General features: G+C 36.0%; 1 protein-coding gene across 8 annotated transcripts in view; it reads left to right on the forward strand.

Annotated features, from left to right (window-relative positions):
• MAP3K4 (mitogen-activated protein kinase kinase kinase 4) overlaps nucleotides 1-12,838 on the forward strand; it is a 64,547-nt gene that overhangs the window by 22,767 nt on the left and 28,942 nt on the right. For all 8 annotated transcript variants that reach the window (XR_004417343.1, XM_033054587.1, XM_033054589.1 and 5 more), the window contains exons 4-12: nucleotides 144-386; nucleotides 4,356-4,502; nucleotides 5,688-5,845; nucleotides 6,145-6,261; nucleotides 6,655-6,754; nucleotides 6,841-6,924; nucleotides 8,935-9,201; nucleotides 11,019-11,168; nucleotides 12,136-12,297. Coding sequence is in view for 7 of the 8 variants with exons in the window: in XM_033054587.1 (XP_032910478.1) it covers nucleotides 144-386; nucleotides 4,356-4,502; nucleotides 5,688-5,845; nucleotides 6,145-6,261; nucleotides 6,655-6,754; nucleotides 6,841-6,924; nucleotides 8,935-9,201; nucleotides 11,019-11,168; nucleotides 12,136-12,297 (1,428 nt within the window). In the remaining variant the exon portion in view is untranslated. The remainder of the gene's footprint in view (nucleotides 1-143; nucleotides 387-4,355; nucleotides 4,503-5,687; nucleotides 5,846-6,144; nucleotides 6,262-6,654; nucleotides 6,755-6,840; nucleotides 6,925-8,934; nucleotides 9,202-11,018; nucleotides 11,169-12,135; nucleotides 12,298-12,838) is intronic.

Genomic DNA, 12,838 nt, shown 5'->3' on the forward strand with positions numbered 1-12,838 from the left:
ATAAACTTGAAACTGGTGTGGTTGACTTGCCAGCTAATAGACTATTACCTTTTAAAAATATTTCTGTGCATGCTACTTTAAACAAATCCAAAATCCTGAAGACTTTTAAGGATCCTTTTCATGATACCTATTTTTTGTTACAGTTTTCAGAATTTCCAGATCCCATGTTATGTTCAGATTATGTGCAGTTACTAAATTTCCCACCTTGTTGCGAGCAAAAAAGCAGTGCTGTATCATGGGAGGAGTTGAAATCCATGGATTTGCCGTCTTTTGAACCTGCATTTTTAGTTCTCTGCCGAGTCCTGCTCAATGTTATCCATGAATGTCTCAAGCTGAGGTTGGAGCAAAGACCTGCTGGCGAGCCATCTCTTTTGAGTATTAAACAGGTTTGATTCAGTTGCTTTTTAAACATATATTTCCTGTTTGAAATATTTTGTCATTTCATTATAATATGGTGTGAGTTTAAAGAGGGTTAGTGTTAGAAATTACAATGTATAATTATGTAATACTTTTTGTAAATAGTCTTGTAATTTATATGGAGATCTGCTTTTGCATAATAAATAGCTGGTCATGTATAGCAGATTTAAGCTTCTATATCAAAACTGATGATTAAAAATATTATTAGCCAACAAAAGTCAAGTATTGGTTCCGTTTGCATTATAAGCTATATAATCTTCTCTAGCACCTCTTCCTCTGTTTGGGTTTCTTAGGCAACATAAGTAGTTTTAAGGGTCTGTATTTTTCTTTTTTCTGTGATTTGATTTTTTTTCTCTTGTGAATGTAAGACATCTGCTAACATGCAGGAGTCACATAGTGAAAGTTAATTAAGAAGAAAAATGAAAAAAATCTTCCCCATCCTATTGTATTATTTTCTATGGGCAGTGACTCAAGATTACCAGTCCTGGCACTGGTTGAGAATATTGTATAAGGATTTATTTTCTGGAGGCTATCAGGTACAATTAAGGCTGTGTAGATCAATGCCAGTTCTCAAAGTATAGTCCAGGACCTACTAAATTAATGCAATCTCCCTGCATCATGGCAAGTATAACCAAACTGGGGTTTTATCAGATGATCTCTAAGGGTAAACATCTGAATAAGCTCTTGGACTGATTATGATCTCATGATCCAGTTATTTGCTGATCCAAAATCCATTGCTCTGTTACTTTGTGGTCCCAAATAAAATTGTCCTCTCTTCCTTTCCCCCCTATGCTCTCCCTTGCTCTCCCCATTGATTGAAGCCTACAATTTCAACCTTGACAGTCATATAGTAATACATTGCAGAGCATACTCTGCTGTTAAGCAAAGTATACCTGTCAGAGATGGGGATGATTTTGTTTGTTTATCCCTTAACATTTTGTGTGCTCCTTGTGGACTCCCAAGTTAAGTAAAAATTACACTTTCCTCCTGGAAAGCGATGTATTTTTACCAGACTTTTGGTGATGGATACTGCCTTACTAATGACATTGAAAAAATGAATTCATCTCGGCAAATGCTTCCTTTCCCACACGTTATTTCTGAACAGACAAAGGAGCTGTGGAGGATGTTTCACAAATAATGTGTTTGTTTCCTGAATAATTATAATTCCCAAAATCTTGAGCAATCTCAAAAGAAGATTCCAGGAGTCTTGTGTTATTCTGCAAGTTCACTGAGTATTACAGCATTACAAAGACTATTAGAAATACTCAGGTCCAGCCTTCTGGAAGCTGGGTCCTTCAATTAGATTGTTCCCCAAATTAGGTTGTTTTATTGTCATATCAGAGCATTGTCAGCATGTTGAGGGAGGTAATCCTGCTCCTCTACTCAAGCCCTAGTGAGGTGCACTGAGCTCCAGTTCTTGGCTCCTCAGTACATGAGAGACTGGGGCTCCTGGACTGGGTCCAGTGGAGGACAAAGCTGATTAGGGTCGTGGAACATCTCTCCTGTGAGGAAAGGCTGAGGGAGCTGGGCCTGTTCAGCCTTGAGAAGAGACAGCTGAGAGGGGACCTCATCAAGGTCCTGCATCACAGTCTGTAAGCCATCAGAAGCTGACCATCTGAAAATGATCAACCCTGCTATCTTCAGTCATGCTGCTCTCCTGGCCACTGGGCAGGAATGCAGAACTTGTGCACAACTCAAGACAGCTGGGCTATCTTAACTGCAGACATAACATTTTTCAATTCTTTCAAGGTATTATTCAGGAAGGAGAGCTGGTGCTGCAGCACAGTGTTCTGGAAGCGGCACTGCTCCGTTTCCTTCTGGGTAGGCTGTTCGACATTGGCTTTCTCTGCATTGAGGGCCAAAGCCAGTGCTTTATTATTGTACTTTTCTCTGCAACTGCCTCAAGGCATTGGAAATCTGTGATTAAATTCCCCTTGCATATTCTCTTTTCAAGGCTAAACAAACCCAATCCCTGAATTGTTCTTTGTATGCAGGTAGCACAGCACAGTCTGCTTTTTGTAGTGATTGATGTAGTGAATCTTATTTGAGGCACTGAGACCTTTTAAGTGCCTCTTGCTTTTTGGTACCATTTGAAATATGTAACAGTACTGTGTGACTGCATCAAGTATGCTAGTCTTGTTATTCAGCTTTTTTAAGGTGACATTAAATTTTTGTATTACTATCAAATCAGTTGTATTTCAAAAATTAATCTGATTTTCAATAAAAACAGAAAGGAAACTAACACAGATTATATACCTTTTACGATGTACCTTTTCTCCTGTCCTGTCTTGCTGCCTTCTTCCTTTTTGTCCATGTTTCACTTTCAGTACTAGCTTTAGTAATCCTGATAATCGTGTGTTATTGGAGAGAGCTGTTCTTTTTTAATGGCAGTTTAGTACTCAGTTCAAGATGATTCTCAGATTCAGCATTCGTGTTGAGAGATGGATGTGTGTGTGTGCATGTGGGTAATTTCTGTTTGGTTGTTAAATTTGGTAGTGTTTTTCTTGCCCCAACTGCTTTGAGAAAATTTATTGAATAAACTACCTAAACAAAAAGCAACCCATCAAACCAATAATAGTGATAATATTTTCAGTTTAAGCTGTATATTCTTTCATTATACACCAAAATTGTTTGACCACTGCCTCATGAATTTCAGTTTCAAAAGAAACTAAGATTATCTCTACTGGTTTTCTATAAATCCTATATTCTGTTACTCAATAATAAAATGGAGTTATATAAAGAAACTCCATTTTTAATGAAGTTTTTCAAGTTTATATTCAAATGGACGTTCATTGAAGGGGAAAAAAACCCCATAGGTTAACACAAAGTACACTGGATGTGATTGAATGAAGAAGAACATTAATGTTAAAGTTTATGGCATATTAGGGATATAAAAATGTCCTTTTGGATTTCTGCCTTATAAAAAAATCACTTTTTTAAACCTCTTTTCACCTAACTTGGTAAATTTTAAACTGTAAAGTTCAGATTATTATCCTTGTTTACTCTGCACATAAAGGAGCACAAGATAATGTGTTCTGGCCTGTAAAGGATTCCAAGCATTCTTGTATGTTTTCTGCTTTTGTGCCATTATAATTTGTCATACTTTGAGTTTGCTATATTGATATATTACTTACCAGGAGTGCCATTATAGAAGATTTAAAAAAGCATATTAATCAACCAGCAATTAATTTCCTCTGACCCTCAGAAAAGATCAGGGATTGTCAAACCTGAAAACTGATGATGATTTCAGAATACACACTTAGCATTTGGAGGGCTTCTGAAGGAAAAGCATTTGTTGGGGTAGATTTGAAATGTTCCTTGCTCGTTATGTGCTCCTGTGGTTGTGCATGTCTCTTGAAATAGATAAAGACTAAGTTTCAGGGAGAGGTGACAGCTCTTCCAAAGGCAACCCCTCTACAGCTGAAAAGAGAACTTTCCTCCATGTTAGCTTTGCCCAGGGAAGTAACAAAAAAACCACTAATTGTTTCCAGGCCTGGTATGGATTTTGGAATTGAGGGCACAGGACACTGACAGTGAATTCACTGTAGTAAAACATTTCTCCATCTGTTAAACACATTGCATGTTTTTCCTGACTTGCTTCCATTGAAAGTGGTGATTTCGTGACTCTGAGCCCTTTTGCACCTTTCTAAACTCATTATCCAGTAAGCTGCTTGCTGTGGCATTTTGTGGGGAGTAAGTCTGAAACATCTGCCTCATCTCCATTTACATTGATGTGGCAAATAATGGAATTGCAATTAAGTAATCTTGGAAAACCAGTGGCGTCTTTACTGCAGATGTGTAGAGCAGCTATTTGTGTCGAAAAGCTGTAGAAATTATGTAGTGGCAAACTAACATATTTAGACAAACTGTGTTGACAAGGAGTGAATTTAAGAGTAATGTCTTAACTGATGGCAGTTTTGGGGTTTTTTCTCTTGCAGCTAGTGAGAGAGTGTAAGGAAGTTCTGAAGGGTGGACTCTTAATGAAGCAATATTACCAGTTCATGTTACGGGAAGTGTTAGATGACTTACAAAAGGTTGATTGCAACATTGATTCTTTTGAAGAGGATCTGCATAAAATGTTAATGGTAAGTTTCAAAAAGGAGAGTTCAAGTAAGTGTATTAATCTGAATACTGCTGATAGAAATCTGTTACCCTTTTAGGGATGGTTGCTTTTTTTTTTTGTTCATTTTTTTCTTTTTTTTCCCCCTACTTTGATTTATTATTTTAATGGACTTGTAAAGGTAACACAGAAACCAGTGGTGTTTTAGCAATGTTTTTAGCAGTACCAGGTTTTGTTCTGTGGTACAGTTTACCTGTAAATTGCCTGTATTTACCAAAAACGATTCATATATAGAACAGGAAATTTCATAAGTTTGAACTAAACTTTTAATAACCTTTTAGTAGTGTATAAAATATGATTTTTTGACTAACATTGTATCTTACTATATTGGCATTGCATTAACGCAATACCTAATTTTTGATGTGTATTCATTGCTGCAATTAAAGAAGTCTTTTTAAGAAAAGCACTTGGCCTCTGAAAGATGGGGGTTGGAATTGGATAATCCCTAAGGTCCTTTTCAACCCAAAACATTCCATGATTCGGCATTTTTACAGTGTGGTCTGAAAATACTTGAAACCAACAGAAAGTATCTTAACCATTTTTGAGGAGGTATATTATAGATTATTGAACTGAAACAAATTGCAAGTAATTTTTTCCATTCAATATAATCCTGAAGGGCAGATGATTGAAGAAAAATTGAATTTACCTGTATTTTTTATATTGGTTTAAAATAATAGTAAGTAAAGGTGAGAGATAAGACTTGATATAAAGGAACACAAAGTGTAATGTAGAATCTCAGAAACCTTTTCATGGCACTTAACCATATTTTGGAGGATATGTTGAGGTAGAACCTTTTGATGTAATCCAATTAATAAAAGGTTTAGAGACTGTTTTTCAGCAGTTCAGCTTTAAAAACCCTGGCTGCTGTGGGTAATCACTAATACAATGGTAAATAGGAGCTCAACAAGCAAGGTGGTCAGTATATTCAGGAAGATATGATGGAGACATAGAATTTAATACTTGCTGAGCCATAAATTGCACCTTTTGTATGCAAACATGCAGGGCATTTTCAGTTGGAGCAAATGAAAATTATTGTAGAAATACCTTCTAAAAATTGTATAATACTGAGTTTGTCTGTTGATTTGAGAACTTCCAGTCCTTAACACCTTGTGTAACAATTCCTGTTTAAATTATCTGTTTCCTTGTTCAGGTTTACTTTGATTATATGCGAAGCTGGATCCAAATGCTGCAGCAGTTACCTCAAGCATCTCATAGTTTAAAAAATTTGTTGGAGGAAGAATGGAATTTCACCAAAGAAATAACTCCTTGTATAAGAGGAGGTGAAGCTCAAGCTGGAAAACTATTTTGGTACGTTTTATTTATTTTCCTCTCCTTATGGTGTTGTTTTATACCAGAAGGGTATTCAAATCAGCACTTGTTTGGGGTTCCCAGATGGGACTTCTTGAGATGTCATGAAGCAGCTGGTAGTCTTTGTGAATGCATAGATCATTGCAGTGGCTGTAGATGTAGGATGCAGTAGGTGCAAGTGGCTTCTGTGGGCCCCAAGATGCTGCTTGTTTCTGCTCTCTTGCATTAAGAAGGAAGAAATTTAAGATGCCATGCTACCTCAATAAGTCTCTGAAGTTCTGCCATTTCTGTTGCTACAGTGATATTGCAGGAATGCTACTGAAATCTACAGGAATGTTTTTAGATTCTGGACTACAAGACAGTTGTGATGAATTTTGGGCCAGTGCTGATGACAGTATTGCATCAGATGAAATCAGGTATTAAGCCTTTTGGTTTAATAATAACATACTTATGTATGTTTTTCTACCTGTGACACGCATAATGTATTTTATTTATTAGAATGCAAACTTGGTAAATGCAAAGCTCCATAGGCTGTATCACTATATTTCTGTGTGCAGTAATAATGAACTATAATTTTGTTTTTTTGAAACTAGTAACCTTCTGTTTAATTCAGGCTATGAGAGGTTGTTTATGTGATGATACTTCAATTAGATTTTTATACTCTTACCAAAAATGTGTGTACTCAAGTTCAACTTATTTGTCAGCTGCTTGCAAATATTTAGTTTTTTACTAACATATATGTAAATAATTATTTTCTAATGTAATATGATTTATTAAAAATTGTCATTACTTTTGTGCCAATGTTTCAGGAGGTCTGTTATAGAGACCAGCCGAGCACTGAAAGAGCTTTTCCATGAAGCTAGAGAAAGGGCCTCCAAAGCTCTTGGTTTTGCTAAAATGCTGAGGAAGGTAAGTTAACAGAGTCTCCTCTTTTTTATATGCTTTAAAGAAATTTAGTCTGAAAGCATATTCCTTTGTTTTGTCATTATTTGTAGGACCTTGAAATAGCAGCAGAATTTGCATTGTCAGCCCCTGTGCGAGATCTTCTGAATGCTCTGAAAACAAAAGAGTATGTGAAGGTAAATTCACATAGGTAATAAGGTTTAGAGGCATGAAAGTGAACTGAGTATGCTAAGCAGAATGCCAAATATTGGCATGCCTTAGTTTTTTGATGGGACACCTATATTTCAACATTTAAAGTGTTTAGTATATAATATTGAATTGAGGTAGTCAGATTCTGTACTTGTGTTTGTATGAGTGAGAATGCTGGTCTGTGTTTCGGGAGACCAGTGTCTGTCTTATTTCCTTGTTTTTCTGAAGATTCTCTTTGTGACTGAGGAAAAAAAAAATTTCTGTTTAATAATGCTTAGTAATGAGTGCTATGAAACAAAAGCTTTCAAATCTGTATACATGTTTGAGTAGATAATCTCAGACTGTAGACCTGTGTTTTGCTTTTGTAAAGCAACAGTGTTATAGTGGGGGTCTGCTTTAGCAAGCTTCCTAGAGAGTACTAAAGACATGAGAAATGCAGGGACTCTTGTGTTCCAGAGTAACTGTTGCTAGAAAACTGTTATACAGCAAAAGTAAGTTAAGCTCTTGGTGCTGTATGTTTATTGCAATGTAAAGTCCCACATTTGTGGTTTTGCAAAATTCCTTAAAAATTCCTGGGTCAACAAGTCTTTTTTGTAGTTTAAGTAAGTTGTTTGCTTCAACAGGTCAAATGTATTTGGATCTACTGTTCTTTTTTGTCCTCCCATACATTTTATATATACATATGTGTATATATAAAATTTGCATTTGGGAAATAATGCACTAACTTCTCATGACATAATTCTTGTTAGATTTATGTAAATGTTGGCTAAATACAGAAATTTGTTTAAGGGGATGCAAACAACTTCATAGGAGAGAAGTTCATAAAGGATTGTAAATACATGGATAAAACAGCTGGCTCTGCAGGGCCCTGGTCTGTGAATTGTTTGAGTTGGAAAATAGCCAGGGAAATCAGGATACGTTTACTTTCAAAAAATATTGCTCCCCAAGAATGTAGTCTTGGCTGCTTCAAGACACTGTATTAGTTTTACTAGACCTTTTAAAGATTGTATCTTTTTATTATGTACATTTTTAAAGAAAAAATAGTGTCTCGAGTTTGACACATGTGTTGTACGCAGGTTAAATGACACACATTTTGATATTGAGCACTTCATATATTGACCCGCCAATATCATGTAGGGAGCTAAAATTTTTAACAACCGTTTTAGGCAGATGGTCATTTGTTTTGGGAATCTAATTTAGCTCTTAGTAATAACCATCTAATATATTGCATTGGCCTACAGATTTTAACAGTTTTAGTTATAACATACGTCTGCCTAATGGTAGAAGTGGTGAGTGCAGTATTTTGTTGTAGCTTGATGACATCACACTCTGAAAAGAGAGAATTTAACTCTGTGAGTCAATTATGTCATGCCAAGTCAAGATGCTGGCTTTTTTACTGTTTTCACAGTCTGCTTCTGATGCCTAACTTGGTTGAAGTATTGCTACCAATGTGACAGATATAATTGGAAGTAGTTTTAAAGTAGTAGCAGTAGTATTTTATTAAAAGAGAATAGTCTAACTGGACTTAGTCTAGCTTTTATGAAAGTAGAAGAATAACTGATACTTTTTGTTTACACTTTTTCTTTTGTAGTAATTAAGAAATGTATGAATTCTGAAGGAATTTTTCTTTTAATACTCCACATTGTTGATTAACTTACTTTTAAAAATGTGTATATATATTTTATACTTGAGTATGTGTACATATATATAGTATATATATGGAACTGGACTTATTAAAAGAATATGTAGAAGGATTAACTTGAAGTATGCAGAAAGTCACTGAAAATGGTGATCCAGTGGGTTTCAAAAGAAATAATTTATAATGCATTTTGACTTTCAATGCAAAAAAAAACTGAAGGTATCATTTTAGTATGTGTATTGTACAGCCTTTTAGGATGGAGATTCTTCCATGCTTAAGTGATACTACCTATTTTATCTACTTTATTTCTCATAAAAGACAATGAGATTCACTCATTCAGTGTATTTCTTTCCTACAGGTACAAATTCCCGGACTGGAGAGTTTACAAGTGTTTGTACCAGGTAGTATTGCGGGGGAAAAGTCTGTGATTTTGCAGCTCCTCAATGCAGCTGCTGGGAAGGATTGCTCCAAGGATTCAGATGAGCTTACCTATGAGGCCTACTTGCTAATGACCAAACACAGTGACAAAGACCATGAATTAGATGACAGCTGGAGTGCGTGGGAGGGTCAACCGGTCAAAGTAGTGCCACAAGTAGAAACTGTTGATACACTGCGCACCATGCAGGTGGGTTTGGTCTTATTTCCCCACTGTTGGTCATCTCCGTACTTCTAGGAATGCTTATTCTGTCAGATAAACTGGAGTGATTCAAGTGAAGCATGTGTCCTTTTATAGGCAATAAAAAGTTAAATTTGGGAATAAGTTTGATTCTTAGTTGTGTTAAATGAAAATATTAAATGACTTGTAGCATTTCCTGGCAAGATCAGTCTCTACAAATATGACTTTTTCAGAGTTGTACTTGTAAAATAAACAGGGATACTTTTAATATCTAGTTGGATGTGTGGATAAAACTTGAAAACTGAACATTTTATTAAGAAGTCATCAGTCTCCAAGAACATGTGATGGTTGTGTGCTTTCCACACACTAAGGCATGAAACCAGTTAGTCTTGATTTTGGATGAATTGTGACATTTAATCTTAAATTTCTCTGGAAGTTACTGGATGTTCAATAATTCTGCAGGAAGAAATGTTTCCAGTCATACTTTCCTTCTTCCCAAGCCAACAAGGTTTCCCTGCCAGCACTGCTGCACTCTGACAGCGGAGCCAGCTCCCTGCCCCTTGTGTTCTCATATCCTTAATGTTAAGCTATATGAATTTTCCTTTTGGTATGTCATGCAGTTCCTTGGATCCCTACCATAAATGGGCTGTACTGTCCACAAAGAGAGTGGCTTTCCATGTCACTGTGCCTGACCTTTGGCATTCAGAGGGTTCTGGCAATTACAGGCAGTTGAAAAAGTCACTCCTCTACATACTTGTGCTTTTAATGTGCAAACATGTTGTTTCTTGTTTGCTTGTTGTTCCAGTTGAACAATAAAAAAAACAGCCTTTGATTAGGTGCTTAGAAGTTCCTGAGATTTCTATCCAAATTAGTATTTAATTCAGAAAATGAAAAGAGCAATAGATGAAAATTGGTTTACAAATGGTTTCTTCCATATGTGAGTGTACACAAAACACTGTGTGTGTGTGTGTTTATATGCCTATAACACTTACTAGGTTTTTTTTTTTTTAAATCCAACACTGAAAGGTTAGGAAATAAAAAGTACTTCAGAAAGAGTCTGCCTTAAACAAAAATGCATTTTGATTGCAAGCTAGAGAAAATATAAGGTGTTAGTTAAATACTTGTCAAATGAAAGAACCTCATCAACACTTAAAGAATTTTGAGCATGAAATTACTCTTTGGGGAGTAGGTATTGAAAATCAGGATGAAGTAAGTCTTGTTTTGTGAGTAACTTTTTGCAGATGCATTGTCTGTAGTTTGAAATCACCAGAGCTTAATACGGCAGCACCATCTATTACTGTATGCTTTTATAGACTTGTCCCAAAGCACATCACATGTTGATATTTTTCAAAATTTGAGCAAATACTGTGTTTTAAATCTGTGTCTTTCCCTATTCAGTAATGGGCTTTTGTCCTGAAGTGTGTTTTGTTTCTTGGATTAAACCTCCATGTTTACACGATGATTGTTATTTCCATCTACTTGAGAAAATATAATTATTTTTGCTTAGCTGTTGCTTTTTTGTGTATAGCTAATCTGAAGATAATTTAATGCAGTGTTTCCCATATTTTCCAGAAATGAACAGGACCATATTCCCCATGAAAACTTGCTGAGGCATTTACCCTAATGGGACTCTGCTCACTAGATGAGAGCTTGAGTTTAGTTGCCAGCATCAAGCTTTTCTGTGTAAATTTAGATTTTCATGAATAGTGATGAGAGGTCTTTCATATATTAGAATTTTAAAAATCCTGATTGTAATCTAGTGATATTGGATATATTTTTACAGAGAGAATTTTCTTTACAAGAAGTAGTGGTGTCTTGTATTCTAGGTTGATAACCTCCTCCTTGTAGTCATTCAGTCTGCCCACCTTGTGAGTCAGAGAAAAGCTTTCCAGCAGTCTATTGAAGGGCTCATATCTCTGCACCAGGAACAGACATCCAGCCAACCAATCATTGCCAAAGCTCTACAGCAGCTAAAGGTAAGCAGGTTTGGAAACTATTTATTAAAACTGATGGTGCTTTGCTCATTGATAAGTGAAAAAGTGGAAGAAGATTTGATTGCGAAGCTAATGGCATATTTTGCAATTGTAAGTTGTGGTAGTCATCTGTCGACTTTACTTTCTGTTTTTGCAAGTGACTTGTGAGTGTGTTTTTGAGCTGTATTGGTGTAATCATTTCTGCATTGGGTAAATGGGAAACAAGTTCATAATGCAGGTGAAATACCATAACAACAGAGTGAATACCTCTTTGGGTGGCAACAATATTGAATTGAAAGAAAGTGGATGATTTTCTGAAAACAAGTTCTACCAAAATCAGTGATCTGCAACAATTTTTCCTCCTATATTTGAAAATGCAGAACTGGGTAGTCTCTGTGTCTCTTCTCTTGTATTTGGTGTGGGTTTTTAAATCTTTCTTTGCTTGTTTTGTGTGTGTGGTGATGTTTGTTTGTTTTACTTTTGTTTGATGAGTATTTTCTTTGATGGGTTTGGTTTGTTTGATTTTTGGGCTTCAAGTGTAAGTATCAAGTCCCTGCACTCAATAGAGGCTGTGTCCATATACTGAGGTGAAAATAGAACCAAAGGCTTGGTCACCCTATAGATAGTATAACTCATTTTATCCTTTCTTGTCTGTCTGGTTTTGGTTGGATGTTTTTGTTTGTTTTGTGTTTTTTTTGTTGGTTCCCTGCTCACCCTTTTTCTGTCTTTGTTTTTAAAGTTAATCACATACAAGCAAACTTTATTATAATACTTGAGTTAATTACAAGACTTGCTTCATGTAACTGCTGGAAAATGTTTGTTTTTCCAAGACTGAATGAATTTTTGTGGCATTACACAGTACCTTTTTGTTTAGAATAATGTAATTGTTGGATTAATGATTGCCTTATATTCTACAATTGACAAGACTAAGTAATATTTGCTGCCCCCATCCCTTTTTGTTGTTACTCAGAATGATGCATTACAGCTATGCAATAAGATAAGCAGTGCCATTGATAGAGTTGATCACATGTTCACATCTGAATTTGATGCTGAAGTTGATGAGTCTGAATCTGCCACTTTGCAGCAATACTACCGGGAGGCCATGATTCAGGGTTATAATTTTGGGTTTGAGGTAAGGAAACAAAAACTGATTGAAATTTCTAGTTTTGCATTGTTGCAAATAAGGTAACTAGTAACTGTGGAAATACAAAGAATTTATGAAACTATTGAATTATTTCAGTTGGAAGAGATCTTTGAGATAATCACTTCCAATTGTTAAGTCACCACCACCAGGTCCACCACTGAACCATGTCTACATCTACACATCTTTTAAATAATTCCAGGGATGAGGACTCAACCACTTCCTGTAGCCTGTTCTAATGCCTGACCACTCTTCCAGTGAAGAAATTGTTCCTAATATTCAATCTAAAACTCCCCTGGCTCAATTTTAAGGCTGTTTCCTCTTGTCCTAACACTTTTACTTGGGAGAATAGACTCATACCTACCTCACTATAACCTCCTTTCGCGTAGTTGTAGAAAACAATGAGATTGCACCTGAGCCTCCTTTTCTCCAGGCTCAGCAACCCCAGCTCCTCACAAGAGTTGTGCTCCAGCTTTGTTGCTCTTTCCTGGACTTCCTCCAACACCTCAATGTCTTTCTTGTAGTGAGGGGC

This window comes from Catharus ustulatus, chromosome 3, assembly GCF_009819885.2.
Source record: "Catharus ustulatus isolate bCatUst1 chromosome 3, bCatUst1.pri.v2, whole genome shotgun sequence".
NCBI classification, from domain to species: domain Eukaryota; kingdom Metazoa; phylum Chordata; class Aves; order Passeriformes; family Turdidae; genus Catharus; species Catharus ustulatus.